Source organism: Euleptes europaea, chromosome 18 (genome assembly GCF_029931775.1).
Source record: "Euleptes europaea isolate rEulEur1 chromosome 18, rEulEur1.hap1, whole genome shotgun sequence".
Taxonomy (NCBI): Eukaryota; Metazoa; Chordata; class Lepidosauria; order Squamata; family Sphaerodactylidae; genus Euleptes; species Euleptes europaea.
The window spans coordinates 9456921-9481418 of record NC_079329.1 but is presented as its reverse complement, the minus strand read 5'-3'; the positions used below and the strand labels follow the sequence as shown (position 1 = coordinate 9481418).

Here is a 24498-nt window from a genome sequence, read left to right as displayed (position 1 = left end):
TTTCCTGCATTGTGCAGGGGGTTGAGCTAGATGACCCTGGTGGTCCCTTCCAACCCTATGTTTCGATGAGCCCGCAATGAACCCCACTTCCCTCGAGGGCAATGCAGGGGTTTAGCCCCCTCCCCCCACCCCCTCCTTTGCCCTTCTGTATATAAGGGCAGAGAAGGGGGGATTTTTGCAGGCGGCTTCTTTATTGCTCTCGGCGGCGTCTTTGCTATTAGCTTGGGGGGGGCGTGTGAAAAAGCGTCTTGGGGGGCAGATTCCAACCCGGGGCCCCCCACCCCGCGCTGCAGGCGGCGGCGGAGGATCTCTCCCCCCTCTCCCTCTCTCCTCCCTCTCTCCCCCTCCCCATCTCCCCCCATCTCCCCCCATTTCTCCCCCCCATCTCCCCCCATTTCTCCCCCCATCTCCCCCCATTTCTCCCCCCCCATCTCTCCCCCCCATCTCCCCCATCTCTCTCCCCCCCATCTCCATCTCGCCTTCCTTCCTGCCCGAGGCCGGAGTCCCCTTTGCCATAAATGGTCACCCGAGCAGCGGCAGCAGCCGCCGCCAGCAGAGCGGGGTGGGGGGGGGGGGGTGGGGGGCGCGGCGCGCCGAGCTCCGGGAAGGCGCGTCACTGGGGCGGGGGCCACCCAGCCGCCAGCCGCCGGCCCCGCGAGTTCGGCCCCGGGGAACCGCCCGCCGTCCCGGGATGGACGACCTGGGTAAGGGGAGCCCCTTGGCCGGCTGCGCCCCCCACCCCACCCACCCCCATGCCTCTCCCCCCATGCCTCTCCCCTTCGCCTTCGGGCTCCGCTGCCCCGTTCCCGCCCGTCCGATCCGCTCCTTCTCCCGCAAAGCGCCTTTACGCACGGGAGGCTGTGCCTTGGGTTGGCCGCCTTCCCCCCAGCCAAAGCCTCCCAACTCCACCAGCAGCGCCCGTGCGGAGTTGGGAGCTTTCGGATGTTGGAAATGTGCATCTAGAGAGCGGCCGAGCCACGGCGAAACCTCCCTGCCTTCGCGCTGCCTGCTTTCCTTGGCGCCTCTCGGAGCAGCTGCCCTTCCTTGGCTCGCTTGCCCCCTTTCCCTGGTCGCCCCCTCTCTTGTCGACCCTCCTTCCTTCGCGTTTGCCCGGTTCCCGGGGCCTTTGGAAAAACTCCTTTTTCTGCATCCAGCGTTGGTTGCTTCTGCCGCGCAACCGGCCGCTTATGCACGGGGGGGGTTGGCTTGGGATTTGCTGCGCGCTAGAGGCGCGTTTCCCCCGTCCGAATTCTCTGAACTCTGCATGGGGGCTTATTGTTGAGTTTGGAGAATTTGGATGGGGGGGAACGTGCCTCTAGGGCAGGGGTTCGCAACCTTTTCTTGCTCCGTTGCCCCCTTTCCCCATTGTTCAGAATATACTTTCCCCCTTCCCAAAATAGTCGATCTCAAAAGGTGCATTCCAAATAATAGGCACTTTGCTGAATAGTGGTCCCAGTTCCCTCCCTGGAAGCCTGAAATCCCCCCCTTGTTAAGAACCCCTGATCTCAAGAGTGGCAAATCCAAGGCAAAACCTCCCATGCATAATGGCTCGTGTGTGTTTTTTGTGCCTGCCGCTGAGCACCCCTCCCTGCCCCTCTTCTCCTGCAGCCTGGGCCCTTTGACAGCCCCACTTCCTTCCCCCTTGTTTTCTCTCCCTTCCCTCCCTCCTTTCCCATGCAACGTGCAGCGTCCAAGCCAGGGCGGTTAGCTCAGTCCTGGCTCTTCGGTGTGAATGGAGAGCCCTGCAAGGAGACCGGGGCTTATGGTTCACACGTTACATTTTCGCGTGTATGCTGACTTAAGGGGGTGGGGGAGGAATCTGTGAACTGGCCCCATTAACTTATGTCTTGCTCTTGCCTGTATTCCCTCCCGCCATCCGTGGTGACGGTCTACCTTGCGCCTCTCTCTTTTGACACGTTCTCATGGACTTGCCTTCTTCTCGCTTTTTCTCTCTCCCCCTTTTTCCATTGTGTTTCCCCCTCCCTCCCTCTTTCTCCTTGTGGCTGGCAGGGCGGGTGTCTGAGGGTGGGGGAAGAGGGCAACTTTCCTCAGCCCTTCCCATCCGGAGAAGGAATGTATTTCTCAGCGTATTCCTGTGGCTTTGCGGAATCGCTGTGCCGGAGGCGTCCCGCCAGAGAGAGAACAAGGGTGCTTTGGGGGAGCCTCCCTCCCTCTCCTCCTGCAGCTGCCTCAGCTGGACAGGCCCACGGGGTGTATGCCCCCCTGCCAGGGCAGACTGGGACATATATGGCCCAAGAAGAGGCAGGCTGAGGGGCTTCTCTGGTGCTCTAAACCAGCGCTCAGAGCAGGCCAACAATGCCAAGGATGGGTGTCAGCTCACCTGGTGCTTCCTCCTGCCCTGTCATTGGTCTGTAGTGGTGCAGGAGAGGGCCGCAGGTGAGCCGATACCCGCACCTGGCATTGTTGGCCTGGCCTGAGCCAAGTGGGCCCTGTGGCAATGGCCCGCCAGGAACTTTCCTGGGAATGGAAGTGGCTTCTATGCCCCGTCACCTTACCAGGCCAGGGAGAAACAGGAGAGGACGCAGGAGTTCCCTGGAGGTTTTAAAGCAGAGGCTAGATGGCCGTCTGTCAGCAATGGTGATTCTATGATCTTAGGCAGATCATGAGAGGGAGGGCACCTTGGCCATCTTCTGGGCATGGAGTAGGGGGTCACTGGGGGTGTGGAGGGGAGGTAGTTGTGAAATTCCTGCATTGTGCAGGGGGCTGGACTAGATGACCCCGGTGGTCCCTTCCAACTCTGTGATTCTATGAATCCTCATTGCTCCCTCCTTCTGACCTAGAAGTCAGGTAGGGTTGCCAGGGCCCTCTTCGCCACCGGCAGGAGGTTTTTGGGGCGGAGCCTGAGGAGGGCGGGGTTTGGGAAGGGCCTTCAATACCATAGAGTCCAATTTTCTAAGTGTCCATTTTCTCCAGGTGAACTGATCTCTATCAGCTGGAGATCTGTTGTAATAGTGGGAGATCTCTGGCTAATACCTGGAGGTTGGCAACCCTATCAGACTGGCGGAAGGGAGAACCTGCCTGGTGGAGACTGCCTTGTGTAAATCAGGTGGGGGTCCCACATGCAGGAGAATGAGGTGGCAGAACCTGGACGGCTTAGCATGGACTGTAGCACTTCAGCTTGCTGGGGTCAACTCCAGCTTGAACAGAAAACTCCCTGCATAACCAACTAGCGCAACAGGACGTAGGGATGCCAGCTTCCAGGTGGGACCCGGGCGTCCCCTGGAATTACAACTCATCTCCAGACTACAAAAATCCGTTCCCCTGGAGCAAATGGATGTTTTGAAGTATGGACTCTGTGGCATTGTACCCCACTGAGGTCCCTGTCCTCCCCAGACTCCATCCCCAAATGTCCAGGAGTTTCCCAACCTGGATTTGATAACCCTACCCCCCACCCCCTGCCAGGGGACCTGGCAACTCTGGCAGGAAGAGATGATCTCCCTTTCTCCTTCTCCTTCTCTCTCCCTCTTCTCTCTCTTTCTCCCTCTCTCATAATACTGGAAGGCGGGGCCATCTGCTGAAGCTGGAGGTTGAGAGATTCGAAACTGATAAAAGGAAATATTTCTTCACACAACGCATAGTTAAATTGTGGAACTCCCTGCCCCAGGATGTGGCGATGGCTGCCAACTTGGAAGGCTTTAAGAGGGGAGTGGACATGTTCATGGAGGAGAGGGGTATTCATGGCTACTAGTCAAAATGGATACTAGTCATGATGTATACCCATTCTCTCCAGGATCAGAGGAGCATGCCTATTGTATTAGGTGCTTTGGAGCACAGGCAGGATGGTGCTGCTGCAGTCGAGGGCTTCCTGGAGGCACCTGGTTGGCCACTGTGTGAACAGACTACTGGCCTTGATGGGCCTGGGTCTGATCCAGCATGGCCTTTCTTATGCTCTTATGAACTAGCCCTCTTCACTTTGCTTTCTCTGTTGGCTTTCTACTGGCAGGGAGTTTTTCAAAGTCATGTTCTCTGTGATCCTCTATCCGGTGTCTGAAGTGAGGCCTTCCTTTCTAACCCCTCAGATCTCTGCCACTCCGGTTCCCACCTTATCCTCCCTGCACGTGTGAACCAGAAGACCTTTGTATGTGTGCAAGCCATGCTACTGAGACTTCTTTTGCCTTAAACACGCAAGTGTTTTGAGCTGTCCTGGCCTGGGTTAATTCGATAATGTTTAGTTTGAGGAGGAGGTCTTGTGCAGGCCCCCCCCCCCCATCAATTGGGATAAACAGCCAAATGTCTCTGGAAATGCTTCTAGCCGGGTGTCAGCTCCTGGTCTCCCCCCTCCCCAAACACGCCTCTTATCCTCCCTGTTACATTCCTGTCTCCCTCTCTCTGTGGTTTCCTTTCTAGCTTGATACATTTCTGCCCTGTGACATCAGCCCAGAAGGGTTGGGCGGTGAGGGGGGTAGGAGAGAAAGATCCCTTTCATTTTTCTTAGATTCCCCCCCCCCATTCCTTCGGTTCTCATCTCCCAGCGAGCAGCTGGAATAACAGCTTAAAATATTCTCTGTCTTCTGAATTATGCTCGCTGGACCCCTCTTCTCTTCAAACTCTGGGATTTTTGGCCTTGGATGACCCAGGAAGGATGGTACAAGCAGGAAGTATAGGGCAGCTGTATGAGCGACCTTACTGGGGAAATCTGCCGATAGGGTGGAAGAATGGGATCAGAGGAGCGAGGCGGGAGGGTTGCGTGTCAAAGCGAGGAAAGGGAAATTTCTGTCTAGCTAGGGAGTGCCACAGAAGGGTTTCGAAGGAATCTGGCTGGAAGATCTGCTTGATTAGCCGCACGGATGAATGGGTGTTGCTGAAAGATTTGTTGGTCAGGGGCAAGATCTGTTTATCTGATGCCAAATATATATGGACATGGCTGTCCGGTGTGGAGCTGGGATCTCATGGTGGGAGGTGTGATGGTGATGGTAGAATCCATGGTCCCTCTTCACTACCGGCAGGAGGTTTTTTGGGGCAGAGCCTGAAGAGGGTGGGGTTTGGGGAGGGGAGGGACTGCCATAAAGTCCAGTTGCCAAAGTGGCCATTTTCTCCAGGGGAACTGATCTCTTTCGGCTGGAGATCAGTTGTAGTAGCAGGAGACCTCCAGCTAGTACCTGGAAGCTGGCAACCCTATCCATGGAACGGACATAAGATCTGGAGAAAGATCAGAACTCTGTTGGGACAGAGATGCGTTACTATAAAGAGGTTTATTTCAGCCCGGATCAAGGAAGACCTGAGCTGATTTGGCCCGCTAGAGGGCCGCTTTGTTCAAAATGTTGGCAGTCCCTCCAGTGAGAGAGAATAGTTTTGGAAGGACCATTATAATTATAACTGTGTGGTCAAAAACCGAAGAATACTCTGAATGCCAGCGAGAAGAGATTCATATGCTGGAGAGCAGCATTCTCATACCAGAGCTTGGGGAGAGATGTGGTATAAAAGCCTACTAGAAAAATATGTGTGCACATGTGTGTGAACACATTTGGGCCGCACATGGGAATTTTATTTTGCAACACAGGGAATCTGGTAGTTCAATAAAGTGGGCATGTTTTTTAAAAAGAGACTGGCTGATGATCACGCAGGCCGTTTTTCAGATTTCGCCGTGTCTCGCTGTAACACAAAAATGCTTTGCTGTCGTAAGCTGAACTGCTAATAACGTTTCTGTAGTGCCCGTGCTGTATGCCAGGATACCACACGGACCAAGGAGCAGCGGAGTCCCTGCCTTAGAGCTTACACATTAAGCCCGATGGACTGGACAAGCCAAACGGAAGGGACGGCAAAAGGCTGCCATGGATATTTGGGAGGCGTTAACCCAAGTTGTGTGCAGCTGGGTGGGTGACGGCTTCTTTCTCTATGGTCTTTTATGCATGGCTGTTTCAATCACTGTCCAGGGAGGGGCTGTGGCTCAGTGGTGGAGCCTCTGCTTGGCATGCAGAAGGTCCCAGGTTCAATCCCCGGCATCTCCAGTTAAAGGGACTAGGCAGATAGGTGATGTGAAAGACAACTGATCTCTGTTGTCTGGAGATCAGCTGTAATGCTGGGAGATCTTCAGGCACCACCTAGAAGTTGACAACCCCAGTCGTGTCTCTAAAACGGAAGCAAGAACAAGCATGGACCAAGTATCTCTGAGACCAGTCCATTGGGGAGGGGCTGTGACTCAGTGGAAGAGCCTCTGCTTGGCATGCAGGAGGTCCCAGGTTCAATCCCCGGCATCTCCAGTTAAAGGGACTAGGCAGGTAGGTGATGTGAAAGACCCCTGCCTGAGACCCCAGAGAGCCTCTGCCGGTCTGAGTAGACAATACTGACTTTGATGGACCAAGGGTCTGATTCAGTAGAAGGCAGCTTTCATGTGTTCACCCGTTCGACAACTTCAGGTCAACATTTGTGGTTGCGTTTGCAAGCAAGGAGCCTGGGAACCTTCTTCAGCTGCCTCCTTCGCGCGCATGCCCCTCTCTTCCCTTCCATTGCTTGTCCCCTCGACACTTTTCACGACGGGAAAGTTTTGGAATGTTGTTTGTGTTGCAGTTTTTCTACAGTAAGCCCCACCAGATGTACTGTGAGATTAAGCATCCGTGAACTTTAAAGGAAGGGAGTGGTTGCGGTCAGTTTATTAACACCCCTTTTCTTCAGGCTGCTGCAGGCAAAAAAACAGCAGCCCAAAAGTTTAGCCGGGCATGCAGTGGAGAAGAACGTTCTCCAGGATGCGAAGATGGGTGTGGAAGAGAGAGAGGGAGTCTTTCGCAGTGATCCTTGGTGTGATATTGGGGGTGTGCATCCAAAGAACGTCCCCGCTTTCAGCTCTGAAATGTTGGAGGGTGTTTGTCCGTGTGATCTGCTGTTTATGAACCGTTGAGTTTGGGGAATTCAAAAAAGGCCTCTGTTGAACTTGGGGTCGTACCAAAGGGTGTTTGTGTGGGAAGCAGCACAAGTTTGCCTGAGGTAGGGATGGACAGTTTGCTGCTGGCAAAGATCGGAGCAAGACTTGCAAAGGGGTGGACTCAAGACACATGAATCCAAGGACTCCAGAGCCAGGAATGTGTTTTGAATGCTAAGGTTGTGAACTGCCAGGGTCAGGAGAGCCTCTGAGCATTTGCAGAGCACCTCTGAATAAGGTACGCCAGTTTCAACACAGGCAGAGGATTGGGGGAAGAGATCTATGATTAGGGTTGCCAACATCCAGGTGGTGGCTGGAGCTCTTCTGCTATTACAACTGATCTCCAGGCGATATAAACCAGTCCCCCTGGAGAAAAATGGCCCCTTTGGCAACTGGACTCAATGGCATTGAAGTCCCTGCCCTCTCCAAACCCCACCTCAGACTCCCCCCCCCCAAATCTCCAGGTATTTCCCAACCTGGAGTTGGCAACCCTATGATAGTTTCCAAGTGCAGTTGTAACATTCTGGGGTGGCCAGCTAGTTAAGTGAGAGACGGTTGCCATTTATGCATGGCTGTTTCCTCGCAGGTCACCCCGTCAAGTACTTCGGGGTTTTGCCTTGATTATATATGCATTTTCTGACCATCAGAGGTCATCTCGCTTTCCCCTCGCATTTCCGCGCGTTTTGCCTGGATTTTCTGGATGCTGGCTAAAACAAAAACACGCGGGGAGAGCAAGGCGACCTCTGACAGTCAGAAAATGCAAACATAATAAAGGCAAAGCCCCGAACTAGTCAGTGGGGTGACCCCAAGGAAACAGCCATGCATAAATGGCCAGTGTGGTGGAGTGGTTCGCTGGCCAGACCAGAACTAGGAAGACCAAGGTTCAAATCCGTAGTCAGCTATGAAGCTGTGGGTCACTCATCCTCACAGGGTTGTTGTGAGGGTAAAATGCGTGAAGGCAGAGCCATGTATGTTCCCTTAAGTTCTTGGAAGTGGAGTAAAAGGTAAAGGTAAAGGTCCCCTGTGCAATTCCTGACCCATGGGGTGACGTCACATCCCGATGTTTACTAGGCAGACCTTGTTTACAGGGTGGTTTGCCAGTGCCTTCCCATCATCTTCTGGGGTACTCATTTTACCGACCATGGAAGGATGGAAGGCTGAGTCGACCTTGAGCCGGCTACCTGAAACCAACTCCCGCTGGGATCGAACTCAGGTCGTGAGCAGAGCTTGGACTGCAGGACTGCAGCTTACCACTCTGTGCCACGGGGCTCTATTGGAAGCGGAGAGGGATTAGAAATAAGTAGAACTGGCCCTTTCGTCCCTGTTCTCCCCACGCAATGTCCTGTCCTGTCTCCTTTTTACAGGTAGCGCGGACCCCCCTTCTTTCTCGCTCGGGCCCCGTATTGTCTCATTTGGTACGTACCCTCTATTGGCCCTTTCCCTGAATACCAATAATAAATGCAGCATAATCTGCTAAAGTTAGTCTTTGCTCAGAAGCAAAGAAGATCCAAGCTTTTCAAGGCTACGGTGAGTGGATCTTTCGTAGTAGCTGTTACGGGAAGGGTTTGGAGCCAAGATCTTTAGTTCTCTGGGAAAAGAATAAGGACTAGTAACTTTCACAGCTTGCCAATGGCAGGGTCAGTATGGGGCATTAACCGGTACCTGAGGCAAAACGTTAAAATGATACCCCTCTGCATAGTTTTTAATCGACCCACACAGGTAAAAAAGTTGGAGACGGGGAACTGGTCATTTCTTCTAGAATCTGGTGCCTGAATTTGTTTCAGGCATTTCACAATTGCTGTGCAGAGGAAGGCACTGGCAAACCACCTCTGTTAGTCTCTTGCCATGAAAACCCCAAAAAAGGGGTCGCCATAAGTCGGCTGCGACTTGACGGCACTTTACACACATGTTCACAATACAGTCCTGCTTGTGCTGAGCTGGGCACTTTACACACATGTCACAATACAGTCCTGCTTGTGCTGAGCTGGGTAGTGTTACTCAAGCGACGTTAAAATATGTCATATGCAAGGCATGTTTATTCCAAATGGGAAAAAAGAAAACGTATTCTCAAGATGGTGAACAGAAAGCCAGATACTGAGCTGTGGCTCAGTTTGTAGAGCATCTGCTTGGCATGCAGAAGGTCCCAGGTTCGATCCCCGGCATCTCCAGTTAAAGGGACCAGGCAAGTAGGTGATGCGAAGGACCCCCGCCTAAGACCCTGGAGAGCCGCTGCCAGTCTGAGTAGGCAATACTGACTTGGATGGACCGAGGGTCTGATTCAGTAGACGGCAGCTTCATGTGTTCATGTGTACTAGCTTCCTCAGAGGCTGTGAGCAAAGCGGGCAGCTTTTCATCAGTCCAGCTTAATATAACAGCAGTGGAGGTGTCATGGCTCAGAGATACAGTATCTGCTTGGGATGCAGAAGGTCCTAGGTCCACTCCTTGGCAACACCAGTTAAAAGAATCAGATCTACCCGGTACATGTAGACCAGGTAGGATTTATAGGAGGTAGGCAAGGCTCTGATCATCTTAGGCTGGACACTGATCTGATCACTTTAAGTAGTAGGGAGTTTTTGGGGCGGAGCCTGAGGAGGATGGGGTTTGGGGAGGGGAGGGGCTTCAATGCCATAGAGTCCAATGGCCAAAGTGGCCATTTTCTCCAGGGGAACTGATCTCTATCGGCTGGAGACCAGTTGTAATAGCAGGAGATCTCCAGCTAGTACCTGGAGGTTGGCAACCCTAGGTAGTGATGGCCACTAACTTAAATGTTTTTTGAAGGGGATTTGACATATGCATGGAGGTAAGGTCCGTCCCTGGCTATTAGCAATGATGACTGAATGGAAGCTCCATGCTTAGAGGCAGGAAACCTTAGAAAACCGGTGTTTGGGGGCCGACTACAAGGGAGTGTCTTGGACTCTGTACCCTGCTTGTAAGCCTTTCATGGGCTTCTCATTGGCCACTGTTGAAAGCGAAATGTGGGACTAGATGGGCCTTTGGTATGATCCGGCAATGGTTCTCTCCTGTCCTCCTGTTCTGTGGTGTAGAGGTTAAGAGCGGCGGGCTCTCATCTGGAGAACCGGGTTCGATCCCCCACTCCTCCACAATGAGCGGCGGACTCTAATCTGGTGAACCGGGATGGTTTCCTCACTTCTCCACATGAAGCCTGCTGGGTGACCTTGGGCTAGTCACAGTTCTCTCAGAACTCTCTCCGGTGTCCGTTGTGGGGAGAGGGAGGGAAGGAAATTGTAAGCTGGTTTGATTCTCTTTAAAAAGGTTGAGAAAGTTGGCATATAAAAACCAATTCTTCTTCTTCCTCCTCTTCTTCCTCCTCTTCTCCTCCTCCTCCTCCTCCTCCTTTGGGTTCTCAGGACCCCCCTGTGCCCTGGTCTCTTTCTCTCCTGGTCCTTCAGGGCCTGCCCACCCCACCAACCTCCTGCCGGTGCTGTGACCCCCGTTTACCCTGCTCGTCTCTTTCTCTACCAGACGCACTGCTGGCTGATCTGGAGACGACCACTTCCCATATCTCCAAACGCCCAGTTCTGTTCACGGATTCTGGAGGAGCTCAACCCAACGGGCTGAAACAAGACGGGACCTCAGAGCCCAAGCCACCGCCTCCACCTTACAATCCTCAACCACAGGTAGGCACGTTGCGGCAGCAGGTGGTGGGGTAGGGTTGCCAACCTCCAGGTACTAGCTGGAGATCTCCTGCTATTACAGCTGATCTCCAGCCAATAGAGATCAGTTTCCCTGGAGAAAAGGGCCGCTTTGGCAATTGGACTCTATGGCATTGAAGTCCCTTCCCTCCCCAAACTCCCCCCTCCTCAGGCTCCACCTGAAAAAATCTCCAGTGGTGGGGGGAGACCTAGGCTTGCCAGGTTCCTCTTTGCCACCGGTAGGAGGCTTTTGGGGCGGAGTCTGAGGAGGGCAGGGACTTCAATGCCATAGAGTCCAATTGCCAAAGTAGCCATTTTCTCCAGGCGAACTGATCTCTATCGGCTGGAGATCAATTGTAATAGCAGGAGATCTCCAGCTACTACCTGGAGGTTGGCAACCCTACGGAGAACTCTGTGGGGTAGGTTAAGTGTGGGGGGGCATGGTGGGTGGGTAAATGGGACATCTGCTTCCCTACAGGAGAATGGAAGTAAAAGGGGCGGTTAGGAAGAAGCATAAGTTGGTGAGGTTGGCATTGTGTTATGTAGCTCTGCCCCCACCCCCCTCAATTGCTGTTTTGAGAATGAATAAAGGTTCCCTTCCCTTTTAGGAACAGTAGAGAACATTTTTCTTTCCTGGGGCATACTGCTGCTGACCCCCGCAATCACTGTCATTCAGCAAAATAACAGCGAAAGCACAAAAAAGCAGAATTGGTAGAGTTCATTGAATTAAACAGAGAAGGAGCATTTCTCATCTGCTGTTAAATTGGCTTAACGGGGCTAAGTAATCGCCAGTCACAGCTGCAGGGAACGGTCTCTGTGCATATCGTGTGTATTTTTGAGTTTTCAACCAGAAGGCACAGGCTGGGCCTCCTGCTTTTCATGGCCTCACCATCCCCCCCCTCCATGTATCCTGGGGTTGCCAGGTCCCCCTTCGCCACCAGTGGGAGGTTTTTGGGGTGGAGCCTGAGGGGCTTCAATGCCGTAGAATCCAATTGCCAAAGTGGCCATTTTTTCAGGTGAACTGATTTCTGTCAGCTGGAGAGGCCATAGGTCCATAATGTTTCGGGCTGCCAACCTCCAGGTACTGCAAAAAATACTCACAATACTAGTAACAGCAGGTAAAGGAAAAAAGAATAGCACAACTCAGTTCAATTTAAAGAATAAACAATTCATTAAGTGCTACAAATGAAACCACCACAAGTGTACAATATATACAAATAGAATACAAGGAACAACTGGACAAAGTCCAGGGTCTAACAGTCTAACAGTCTTATCCTATTCCAAAATCTTCTGATCCAAACGAAGGTCAGTAATGTCTATATAGTTGGCACAAGGTCCACATGAGTCCAAGAAAGCTTGTTTCAAAAAGGGAAGGAGGAAACGCTATCCCGAATCTTAGATTCGGAAGGTTTAGCAGCCCTTTTTTGGGAGCATAGAAACCAATAAAAATTGCAAAAAGAATTTTATAAGAAAATAATACATTTGAATGATTAAAAAGAAAAATAATTGTATGGATTATATTCCTCCCAACTGGTATGCTTTTTTAACACACCAAGAGGCTGATGAAGCTATGCTTTGGTGAAAGCGCTAAGATATCCGGGATAGCGTTTCCTCCTTCCCTTTTTGAAACAAGCATTCTTGGACTCATGTGGACCTTGTGCCAACTATATAGACATTACTGACCTTCGTTTGGATCAGAAGATTTTGGAATAGGATAAGACTGTTAGACCTTGGACTTTGTCCAGTTGTTCCTTGTATTCTATTTGTATATATTGTACACTTGTGGTGGTTTCATTTGTAGCACTTAATGAATTGTTTATTCTTTAAATTGAACTGAGTTGTGCTAGTTCTTTTTTCCTTAACCTCCAGGTACTAGCTGGAGATCTCCCGCTATTACAACTGATCTCCAGCTGATAGAGATCGATTCACCTGGAGAAAATGGTCGCTTTGGCCATTGGACTCGATGGCACTGAAGCACCTCCCCTCCCCAAACCCTGCCCTTCTCAGGCTCTGCCCCAAATACCTCCCACCAGTGGTGAAGAGGGACCTGGCAAGCCTAATAATGTTCTAGGAAACTCTTGCCAGCTTGTCAAGCCAGCAGAGTGAGATGCAAACATTTCCCACTGTCTGAGAATGCCCTCCTTCTCTTCTTCTTAGGCTGGGCCCACTGCTATGCCTGTAGAGCCAATCCCTGCCTCCACCATGCAGGGTGGAAGTGACAAAGAACACCTTTACAGGTAAGCTGTGGGGTCTTTGGAGTTTGGAATGTGAAGCTACTTTATACCAAATCAGACCCCTGGTCTTTCATGTTCTGTACTATCTACTCTGACCAGTAATGGCTCTCCAGAGGCCCAGGTCAAGGTTTTTCACCGGAGACGAGCTGCAAGAGAACGATGACCTTACAAGGGTGGGTGAGAGAAAATTGCAGACACAGCGGCAGTAAGAAGGCGGCTCTCAGCTTGCCTGCCTCTATGAGGGTCAACACCCTCATCGAGTCAGGCTAGCCTGACCTTGTCAGATCTTGGAAGCTAAACAGGGTCAGCCCCGGTTAGAGAGAGCCAGCGTGGTGTAGTGGTTAAGAGCGGAGGTTTAGAGTGGTGGACTCTCGTCTGGAGAACCGGGTTTGATTCCCCACTCCGCCACATGAGCAGTGGACGCTAATCTGGTGAGCTGGGTTGGTTTCCTCACTCCTACGCATGAAGCCAGCTGGGTGACCTTGGGCTAGTCACATTCTCAGCCCCACCTACCTCACAGGGTGTCTGTTGTGGGGAGGGGACGGTGATTGTAAGCCGGTTTGATTCTTCCTTAAGTGGTAGAGAAAGTCAGCATATAAAAACCAATTCTTCTTATTCTTCTTATTCTTCCTCTTCTTCTTCTTCTTCCTCCTCCTCCTCCTCGGTTGGGAGACCACCAAGAAAGTCCAGGGTTGCTCTGCAGAGGCAGACAATGGCAAACTATCTCTGAAGAGCATTCGCCAAACCTTTAAAACCCTATGGGGTTGCCATAAGCCGCCTGCAGCCTGACAGCAAAAAACAAACAAAAAAAAACTAGGGTCTTTCATATTTGCATTAGGGAACAGTTATACCGTGTGGGGTTTCTCCCTCACCTGTGCTGCTCTTGGATGGGAGAAGCAGCTGCTCCCAAAGTTCTCCCTCCTTACACACAACTGAGAAACAGGGAAAGCCTCGCGTCCAATAGAATCAGGCATCTCATAGAGAGCTGCGGCCTCTAGTCAAGCGTCGTAACCTGGCCTTATTTGGGGTGCAGGTACCGGAGGGATGGAAGCGGAGGGGGAAGAGAGATGCTTACGAAGAAGGGTGGCCTCCCTGGGAGCTGTGCCCGGCTTCACTGGCCCTGTTCCAGAGCTTCCATTAAGCTGAGGGATCCTATAAATAACAACCCCCCCTCCCCCTCTTGCTCCTTCCCCATCTTCCCTGGAGTGGATGGATGCCGCAGCCTTCTCCTCGGGGTGTGGCACGAGTGGTCAGCCTGTGTGCGTCCCCCAGCCCCAAATGCTTTCTGCTCGAGGTTGCTGCCCCGCCGGTCTTGAAAGCGTTCCTCTCCTCTCCTTTGCCTGTCATTTTCAGCACGGTCTGCAAGCCTCGCTCGCCCAAGCCCAAGGAAGGAGGCCCGCCGCCCTTCTCCTCCTCCAGCGGCGTGCTGGGGGCTGGTCTTTGCGAACTGGATCGGCTCCTGCAGGAACTGAACGCAACCCAGTTCAACATCACAGGTACCGAGGGGGTGGCTGGCGGGGGTGGGGGAGCAGTGCCGAGTGGACGAATTTCCTTCAAGGGGAATAATAGAATCATAGAGGTGGAAGAGACCACCAGGGTCATCTAGTCCAACCCCCTGCGCAATGCAGGAAACTCACAACTACCTCCCCCCTACACCCCCAGTGACCCCTACTCCATGTCCAGAAGATGGCCAAGATAACCCCCCCTCTCATGAGCTGCCTAAGGTAATAGAATCAGCATTGCTGACAGATGGCCATCCAGTCTCTGCTTAAAAACCTCCAGGGAAGGAGCACTTACCACCTCCCAAGAAAGCCTGTTCCACTGAGGAACCGCTCTAACAGTTAGAAAATTCTTCCTAATGTCTAGACGGAAGAGATGAGATGCTGAGGCTCAACTCTTACAGCAAGGGCACTCCCCCAAAATTTTCTTTTTTGCACGCCCCAAAACTATCCAAACTATTGAATTTAACTGCTGCGAGGCACGGGGACGGCTGCTAGGTTAGGTGGCTTGTTGAAAAGATGGGACTCGTCCATGGAAGGAGAGATCTGTTGGGAAGACTATCGGCCTACGCAGCTGGGGAAAAAGAATAGAGCCTCCATGTACAAGTTCAGTATACCTTTGAATACCAGACAGCTAAAGGTGTACTACAGAGGGTGGCTGTCACTGCTGTGCTCAGCTTTGAAGTTTCCTAAGAACATCTGGCTAACCACTGTCAAATAAATAACAAAAATGCATGAAATAAAGATAGACAGCTAGAGGGGCTTTTGGATTGATCCTGCAAGTTGTTTCCTGCATTCTTATAACTTTCTGCATGCTGCTTCCCTCTTACTTGCAAAGATGGTACTGTTGCCAGTGGGTGGCCATCTAGCCCTGTGCATAGAGGGACACTCTTGGGTACTTATTGCTCTCTAGGTCATGATTTTTTTTTTTTTTGCCGTCAAGTCACCAGCTGACTTATGGCGACCCCGTGGGGTTTCAAGGAAAGAGACTTTCAGAGGTGGATTGCTGTTTTCTTCCAACGTCTCACGCCCCTAGTATTCCTTGGAGATCTCCCATCCAAATACTTGCCAGGGTCGAGGCTGAGAGTATGTGTCTGGCCCAGCAAGTTCCCATAGCAGAGTGGGGATTCGAACCGGAGTTTCCCAGATCCTAGTCTGACACTTTAACCATTGCACCCCCCTGGATCTCGTGATTGGCACCCTCTAACTAGGAGCCCCAAACAAGGGCAGTAGCAGGGTTTGTTTGCTGTATACCTTCAACCGTTCCCATGGGAGTTTGCTGCTTCCTGTCACAGCCCCCATTTCTTTCCTTTGCTGCTTAATTTCCAAACCGAGGGAGTGCGTGGCTCAAATCTGCCTGGAAGTGGGAAGGTGAGGACAGCAGCTGCATAGGCAGAAACTCCAGGTTGGGTTCTGGAAGCCCTAAATTGGGAAAACTTTTTCCTACTTCTTTGACATGAATGTTTTAACTCAGTGTTGCGGGAACAGCACTCTGCCTCCCCCTGCTGGCAAGGATCTGAAACCGCAGGAGGCTAAAATGAATTCTATCCTCTTCCCCCCTTTCTGCTCCCCCACAGATGAAATAATGTCCCAGTTTCCAACCAGCAAAAGTCCCAGCGGGGAGAAGGGCAAAGACAGGTCAGAAGATTCTGCAGATGGCGGCTCTTTATCTCGGTAAGTGTATGATCGTTGGAATAATAGTGGCGATTAGGCCTATACAACTGAGGGCAACCCCAAGATGTCCATCGGTGCTGGCATCCCCATACCTCGTCCCACTTTCTGTTAATCTTTGTGGGGTTTTGCTGCCTGACCAGTCTTCATTGGCTGCTACCATTACTACTGCTGTTACTCGACCGAGAGCCGTCTTGGTATTTTATCTGGTATTTTATTTTATTAAAAAAAGGTAAAGGTAGTCCCCTATGCAAGCACCGGGTTGCTACTGACCCATGGGGTGACGTCACATCCCGACGTTTATTAGGCAGACTTTGTTTTACGGGGTGGTTTGCCATTGCCTTCCCCATTGCCTTCTCCAGTCATCTATACTTTACCCCTGGCAAGTTGGGTACTCATTTTACCGACCTCGGAAGGATGGAAGGCTGAGTCAACTTTGAGCCGGCTACCTGAAACCAACTTCTGTTGGGATCGAACTCAGGTTGTGAGCAAAGCTTTTGACTGCAGTTCTGCAGCTTACCACTCTGTGCTTTGGGGCATCTATATAGACATCTATATGTGTGTGTGTGTTTAGTGCCGTCAAGTCGCTTCCGACTCATGGCGACCCTATGAATCAAAGTCCTCCAAAATGTCCTATCTTTGACAGCTTGGCTCAGATCTTGCAAATTGCAGGCTGTGGCTTCCTTTGTTGACTCAGTCCATCTCTTGTTGGGTCTTCCTCTTTTCTTTCTGCCCTCAACTTTTCCTAGCATGACATCTATATAGACATCTATATTTATATGTGGACTGATGGGACTGATGCTGTTTTAGATTGGAGTTTTATGGTTTTATGTTTTGAAATGTTGTTATCCGCCCTGAGCCCAGCCAGGCAGGGAAGGAGGGCGGATCACAAATCTAAATAAATAAATGGCGGAAAAGTACTTGCCCAAGAAGCAGCTACATTTTGGGGGCCGGTATTTGAGTAAGTAGCTGTTTTAACACCAATGATGTGTCTGTCACAGAACCTGCATTTCTAAGAGCTGTCAGTGGCTAGATCTTTTAGCAACCCTCTTGCCGAAGCTGGGCCTATAAAATATCCTCGGGAACTGCAAGAGCCGCCTGGCCTTACACCTTCCCCTCCCTGACGGTGGGATCTTCTTCTCAGGTCTGCAGCTCCTGCAAAGCCGTCGGCGACGTCAGCGACCCTGGAGCTGGACAAGCTGATGGCCTCTCTGTCCGATTTCCGGGTCCAGAGCAACGTGAGCATGGGGCTTGGGTAGCACTGGGGCAGAGTGTGTGGGGGAGTTGTGAAGGCCTTGTATGTTTGGGCAATTGCAGCCTACAGAAGAAGAAACTGGGTACAGAACCCAACATCCTGCAGTTCCAAAGTTTAGTTTTTAAACAAGTTTCTCGTCCTTAAAGGCGGCAAGACAGGGAGAATTAGAGAAGCTGTATGTCTTTGTGTGAGAGAGACTAAGGTTGTTTATGCATGGGAGTTTAAACTGAGGTTCATTGCTTGCTGGACTCACACTTTCCTGTTGGGAGTCCATGCACCGGCAGTCTCCAAGCTTGGATCAGGAAGCATTTGAATCCCCACCCCTTGAAATGCTGCTTCGTAATTGGCTGTAGTGAGAGAAAAGTTCCCTCCCCCCAAACCCAATTGCTCCATTAAAAAATGCATTTTAAGAACATAAAACGCAAAACTGAGCAATCTGAAAGGAGAGGGGGAAGAAATCCAAGCTTCGGTTTTTAAAAGCCTTCCTTCTGCTCAGAAAGAGCTCCCAGGAAGCAGGAAATATTTGAATCCCCACATATAGACGTGCTGCTTTGAACTGGCTGTGAGCGAAACTAAGCTTGCGTGTTCCGCACTTTGCCTTATGCACGGAGATTTCAACCGGGCTAAATTCAGGGGAGAGGGAAGAATCGGGTTAACAGAGGGACGGGAAGTCCCGGGATTTGTGAGGGCTGGCAGCGAGGTCATCTCTAATGGAGGGAAAACTCATGCATAATTCCTAGGAACAACCGAGACAGACCGGGGGCGAACGTGAGCGAAAGTACCCATGCATAAACAACCTAAGATTCCCTGAGGGTGGTAATTCAGTGCCCTGCATTCTTCCCCTCACTGAGCCAGACACCTAGAACATGCAGAGTAAAGATTATATACGTAACTAAAAATGTGGAAGAGGAATTACGTAAAAGAGTCCCGTGTAAATATGTTTTTATTTTGCTTCAGCTCATGGGGATTCTGATTTATTTATTTTTGGCGCAAAATTTGGCTTTCTTAGTTCAGAACAATGATTTCCTTCTTTAAAGCACGGACAGCCCTGCTTATTTTCCACCAGTCTCGTGGATGGAGAGACCTAGATAAGATTTGCAGCTTGAAAGGAGAGTGGTACAGAAGGAAGCTCCCTGAAAAACTTTGCCAGAGGACTCCTCGTGCCTCTTAGCCAGCTGTGAATTTCCCCAGCTGATCTGGACAGTTTCCTAAAATTTCGCCCAGTTCTTTTTAAGATGTCGTTGAAATGTTTTCCGACTTGGTTCTGCCTTTAAGAAGTATTGTTGTAGATGTACCCAACTCCCTCCTCCCTGGTGCCGAAAGGACTGACCCTGTTACTTGCTAGTAGAAGTAGGAAGGTGATCTCTCCGTTCCACAGATTTGGGGGTACTGCTCACTGCTTGAACTGGGCTGTATAGTCTTGGGAAAGTCACCCTGAAATTGGAAAGTGGCAGTGGGATCTAGTATCCGCTGAATGGTGCCAGTTTCCTTTGCTCACTGTGCTGCTGTCATGATGAAGGATGGCTGGTCCATTCTAAAAAGAGAATCAGATGGAGGCATTGAAGCAGACAGTGGGATAGGCAAGCTGTTAAACTCAGAAGTGGTTTCAGCCCTGGTGTAGTGGTCAAGAGTGGCGGACTCTAATCTGGAGAAGCGGGTTTGATTCCCCACTCCTCCACATAAGCGGTGGACTCTAATCTGGTGAACCAGGTTTGTTTCCCCACTCCTCCACATGCAACCTGCTGGGTGACCTTGGGCTAGTCACAGTTCTCTCAGAACTCTCTCAGCCCCACCTACATCACAAGATGTCTGTTCTGGGTAGGGGAAGGGGATTCTAAGCTGCTTTGAGATACCTTAAGGGGCTGTGGCTCAGTGGTAGAGTATCTGCTCAGCATTCAGAAGGTCCCAGGTTCAATCCCCGGCATCTCCAGTTAAAGGGACCAGGCAAGTAGGTGATGTGAAAGACCTCTGCCTGAGACCCTGGAGAGCTGCTGCCGGTCTGAGTAGACAATACTGATTTTGATGGACCAAGGGTCTGATTCAGTATAAGGCAGCTTCATGTGTTCATGTGTTCAAGGGTAGAGATAAGTGGGGTATAAAAACCAACTCTTTTTCTTCTTCATTCTTGACTCTTTGCCATGTTTGACTTGTGGCCCCTTACGTTCTAGATCCCTGCAGCTGCTCCATCCACAGTGTCCCCCCCACCCGCTCCCGCCCGGGTGTCCTCCGCGCAGCTGCCGATGGTCTCATCTGTCTGCCCCACCCCTCCCGTTGCGCCCACACAGACGTCACCGGCCCAGCCCAGCGGGAATCTGGATAGCATGCTTGTCATGCTGGAGTCCGACCTCAGCCGCCAGGGAATCTCCACCACCGCCAAGGGGCTGTGCGCTTCGTGTCAAAAGCCCATCGCTGGACAGGTGAGTTGTGGCTGCAGGGGAGGTGAGGGGACGCTGATAAGCAAAGATAGAAACGGAGGTAGACCAGATTGGAGAACGGGTGAGAATGGCCCATGAACTAGTTACGGTGAACGCCACCGGCTGTTTTCAGCTGCTGCGGTATCCTCCCAAGCTGTTTCCAATGGCCATGGAAACCATGCAGAGAAGGTGCTGGCCATTCCGGGGTGCTGCTGAACCTGCCCAGACTGCCAAAAAAACCCTCCCAGATGCTCCCACCCGTTGAGGGAGCGGCCTTAGCGATTCTGGGGCCACGGGCAAAACGGACAGCTGTAATCTCCATGTTTGGTTTGGCTCATGAGGTAAACATGACACGGGGTAGATTATAATCCAGTCTGAGCCTCTGAGATAAAGCAAGAAGGAGATTTCAAGCCTAGAGAAGGGAGATAGTTGACTTGTGGAACTCCCTGCCCCAGGATGTGGCGATGGCTGCCAACTTGGGAGGCTTTAAGAGGGGAGTGGGCATGTTCATGGAGGAGAGGAGTAGTCATGGCTACTAGTCCAAATGGATACTAGTCATGATGCAGACCTTTTCTCTCCAGGATCAGAGGAGCAGGCCTATAATATTAGGTGCTGTGGAACCCAGGCAGGATAATACTGCTGCAGTCGTCTTGTTTGTGGGCTTCCTAGAGGCACCAGGTTGGCCGCTGTGCGAACAGACTGCTGGACCTGATAGACCTTGGTCTGACCCAGCAGGGCCTTTCTTATGTTCTTATGAGATGAAAGGAGCAGGGAAACTTTGGAAAGGCGGCTGTCCTTTTTGTTTTCTCTTCCACAAACTGAGGTTTAAATGCATCCTTCCGTTCTTTGGCTACCCTGGCTTCTTTCCTCTTTGCCCAGGTGGTAACGGCACTGGGTAGCACCTGGCACCCGGAGCATTTTGTCTGTACCCACTGCCAGAAGGAGATGGGGGGCAGCAACTTCTTCGAAAAGGACGGCGCCCCTTACTGCGAGAGAGACTACTTCCAACTCTTCTCTCCACGCTGCGGCCTCTGCAATGAGCCCATCCTGGACGTGAGTGGCCCTCAGCACCCTTTTTATCCTTCCTCTCTGTAGGGCCCCACACAGCTTTGGGAAATGTTTATTTTGAGGCAGTTGAACATTCGTAATAAATTCTGTGAGAGGTGAATGGAATAAGTGGGTTCTGCTCATTTATTTCTCACCCCTCACTGCCATATTATAAGAGATAGTGTACCAAAGTTTCCCTGGGGAAAGGGATTAGTGGCCCTCAGGAACACTGGTATTTCTGGATATTGTGAGGGACCAGCATGGTGTAGTGGTTAAGAGCGGCGGACTCTAATCTGGAAGAAGAATTTGTTTTTATATGCTGACTTTCTCTGCCATTTAAGGGAGAATCAAACTGGCTTACAATCACCTTCCCTTCCCCTCCCCACAGCAGACACCTGGTGAGGTAGGTGGGGCTGAGAGAGCTTTAAGAGAGCTGTGACTAGCCCAAGCTGTGACTAGCCCGGTCGGCTTCATGTGTAGGAGTGGGGAAACCAACCCAGCTCACCAGATTAGCGTCCGCTGCTCATGTGGAGGAGTGGGGAATCAAATGAATAGATAATGTACACTGGCCTACTCTCAGGGAGATTGTTCAGGGAGTGCGCTCGGGCTGGATTGAGTGTGGCGGGCCTTGGAAATGCACTGCTGTAACCTCCGACGGAAGGCATCGTCAGCAAGTTCTTCCTTCCTGATGGACGTGTCTGTGTCTTTCCCCCCTCCATCCCGTCTGCCCCATTCAGAAAATGGTGACCGCGCTGGATAAGAACTGGCACCCCGAACACTTCTGCTGCGTCAAGTGTGGGCAGCCCTTTGGGGAAGAAGGTGAGTGTGGTAGGGGGCAAAATACCTGGGAGGGCGGATAGGGAGGAAAGATAATAGCAGATGCCCACCCCAGTCCAGGGAGATTATGATAATAGTTGTGTAATGTTGTGTTCGCCCTGACCTGGGATGGCCCAGGCTAGCCTGATCTTGTCAGATCTCAGAAGCTAAGCAGGGTCAGCCCTGGTTAGTATTTGGGTGGGAGACCACCAAGGAATACCAGGGTTGCTGTGCAGAGGAAGGCACTGGCAAGCCACCTCTGTTAGTCTCTTGCCATGAAAACCCCAAAAGAGGTCCCCATAAGTTGGCTGCGACTTGACGGCACTTTACACACACACAGTGTTGTGTTCATAGGGTTGCTTGGGAAATTCCTGGAGATTTGGGAATGGTGCCAGGCAGGCTGCCTTTCCCAGGTGCTGCTGCTCCTGAGAGCCCTTGGGGGAGAGGCCTCTACTGAATACTCAGAACTGCCCGACTTCATCTCATCCTCACGACAGGTCTCCACCGGTGATCACTGCCCCACATGCTCAGCTGATCTTCTCCCCCTGGTCTCCATGTCACCCCCTGCAGGTTTTCACGAGAAGGACGGGAAACAGTACTGCCGCCAAGACTTCTACGAGCTGTTTTCCACCCGCTGCCAGGGGTGCAGCCAGGCCATCCTGGAGAACTACATCTCTGCTCTCAACGCCTTGTGGCACCCAGAATGTTTTGTCTGCAGGGTGAGTGTCCTTGTGTGCTGGGGGTGCTGGGGTTGTGCGACGTTTTGGCAACCCCATGTGGATGCCAATTTCCCCCCTAAGTCTGTGAGCGCTAGAAACTTGAGGGACTAACAGCCGCTCCAAACCTTAATAAGTTAAGAACCCTTTTCCTGTACTGATAGGTTGCAAAAAAGCTAGGAGGGAGAGTGGGGAAAAGACTAGAGCGGTGGGAAACACACTTGCGACTTGATATGATTTTCCAGATGCGACATATTGCTGCTGTGCAAAGAACACATCGCCCCATAGCCAGGCCTGCCTGTTTCTTGTTTCCTTAAGAAAAAAGAGTTGGTTTTTATATGCCGACTTTCTCTACTGCTTGAGGAAGAACCAAACAGGCTTACAATCACCGTCCCTTCCCCTCCCCACAACAGACACCCTGTGAGGTGGGTGGGGCTGAGAGAGCTGTGACTAGCCCAAGGTCACCCAGCTGGCTTCATGGGTAGGAGTGGGGAAACCAACCCGGTTCACCAGATTAGGGTCCGCCGCTCACGTGGAGGAGCTGGGAATCAAACCCGGTTCTCCAGATCAGAGCCCACCGCTGCTTGACCACTGCACCACCCTGGCTCAAGCGCCTCTTCTTCTCCCCGCTCCAGGAATGCTACACGCCCTTTGTGAACGGGAGCTTCTTCGAGCACGGGGGCCGCCCCTTCTGCGAGATCCACTACCACAAACAGCGCGGCTCGCTCTGCTCGGGCTGCGAGAAGCCCATCACCGGCCGCTGCATCACGGCCATGGCCCGCAAGTTCCACCCGGAGCACTTCGTCTGCGCCTTCTGCCTCAAGCAGCTCAACAAGGGCACCTTCAAGGAGCAGAACGACAAGCCCTACTGCCACCCGTGCTTCATCAAGCTGTTCGGGTGACGAGGGGGCGCCTCCGCCCTGCCACGCCCAAGCCACGTCCACTTCCAACGCGGGAAGAGGGGGGGGAGGGCCCGCGGACCTCAGCCTTTCGATTAAGCCACGCCCCTTCCCTTTGTGGGAGGGGCCTGTGCCTTACGGGCTCCGCCCCGTGCCACGGGAGCCACCACGCCATTGCCAAAGCCACTCCCCTAGATAGAGCCACGTGCGAAAACAAGCAAGGTGAGAAGCAGGATTGATCCGTGCCTCCCACCTTACTCAGGAGCCCCCCCCCTTGGTCTCAAACCCCCCTCCTGCATCACGTGCTGCTTTAAGCCACACCTCCACAAAGCCACCCTTTCGGACAGGAGGCCGTGCCTTAAGCCACACCCCCACGACCAGCTGGCGATGTCATCCAGGTAGGAGGCAGGGACTCAAAGAAGCCACGCCTTCCCACAACTCAGCTCAGTAGCCTGGGACGTTGCATACCTGAGCGACCCTCCCTTGGCAGCGCCTACTGCAGAAGTCACAAAGCCGTTCAGGGTGGAACTGAGGCTGGAGAAAACTTCACTCCCTGGTGTTCTGGGCTGCCTTATGGCTCCTGCCCCAATAATTTGTGTTTGGGGGCTGCTAAACCCCCTTCTAGGGCTGCCTTAAAGCACTTACATGAAGCTACCTTATACTGAAGCAGACCCTTGGCCCACCAAAGTCAATATTGTCTACTCAGACCGGCTGCGGCTCTCCAGGGTCTCAGGCAGAGGTCTTTCACATCACCTATTTGCCTGGTCCCTTTTAAGTGGAGATGCCGGGGATTGAACCTGGGACCTTCTGCATGCGAGCAGATGCTCTGCCTCTGAGCCACAGCCCCTCCCCTGACAATAACATGGTTTAACAGCAAGTATGCATGCAAAGGACTCGGGGGGGGGGGGGGCAGGGAAGAGATCACTTCCCTTACCGTTTTTTGCCAAGATTTAGGGTGGGTTTCCATAGAAGCATCTTGGAACCTGGGTTGCCGGAGTAGTTAAGGGAACCTGAGCAAAGCCTTTCTTCTGTCGGGGCTCCTAAGGGACCAGTTCAGAGTGGAGCTTCTCCCGTGTAGGACAGATGACCGGCCAGTGCTGAGGAACACGATGTGGCGTCTTTTCCCTTCATAGGCTGTGGTCGAACAAGTGCGGAATTGCATGCGGCAGAAACAGCGTCTGGGTTTGGTTTTGGGGGGTGGGGAGAGGAAATGGGAGCAGGAAGACCGCTGACTCTGCAGTTTTGACTTAGCTCGCTGTCAACCAAAACCCAAAAAAAGGAACGGTGCTTGTGTTTCTGTGTACCAACGGAGCCCGAGAACTCCGCTCTTACTCCTGCCACCAGAGTTTCATACTAACCTTCTACCCCTTCACTGCTGTACATTATATAATAAAATTCACATATAAAAAAAGAAAAA

At 51.9% G+C, this 24498-nt stretch overlaps 1 protein-coding gene across 3 annotated transcripts; it reads left to right on the top strand.

Moving 5' to 3' along the window:
* Window positions 1-685: 685 nt before the first annotated feature.
* On the top strand, window positions 686-23133 carry TGFB1I1 (transforming growth factor beta 1 induced transcript 1). Of its 3 annotated transcripts, XM_056863299.1 has the most exons (12): window positions 5788-5834; window positions 8242-8292; window positions 10361-10515; window positions 12688-12767; window positions 14118-14260; window positions 15841-15937; window positions 17079-17172; window positions 19358-19606; window positions 20483-20656; window positions 21388-21469; window positions 22037-22185; window positions 22818-23133. In XM_056863299.1, exons 4-12 carry the CDS (start codon window positions 12703-12705, stop codon window positions 23082-23084), a joined length of 1320 nt encoding a protein of 439 aa, XP_056719277.1. In that variant the 5' UTR covers window positions 5788-5834; window positions 8242-8292; window positions 10361-10515; window positions 12688-12702; the 3' UTR covers window positions 23085-23133. The 3 variants fall into 3 exon arrangements, with proteins under 3 accessions (XP_056719275.1, XP_056719274.1, XP_056719277.1); XM_056863297.1 differs by lacking the exons at window positions 5788-5834; window positions 8242-8292 and adding an exon at window positions 686-704; XM_056863296.1 differs by lacking the exon at window positions 8242-8292 and having other exon boundaries at window positions 5736-5834.
* The last annotated feature ends 1365 nt before the right edge of the window (window positions 23134-24498 follow it).

Coding starts and splice junctions, on each gene's coding strand:
- TGFB1I1 (XM_056863296.1), top strand. CDS start 5,750: ATGGACTGGACAAGCCAAACGGAAGGGACGGCAAAAGGCTGCCATGGA. Junction 17,173..19,357: donor ATTTCCGGGTCCAGAGCAAC/GTGAGCATGGGG, acceptor CTTACGTTCTAG/ATCCCTGCAGCTGCTCCATC. Junction 19,607..20,482: donor AAAAGCCCATCGCTGGACAG/GTGAGTTGTGGC, acceptor CTCTTTGCCCAG/GTGGTAACGGCACTGGGTAG.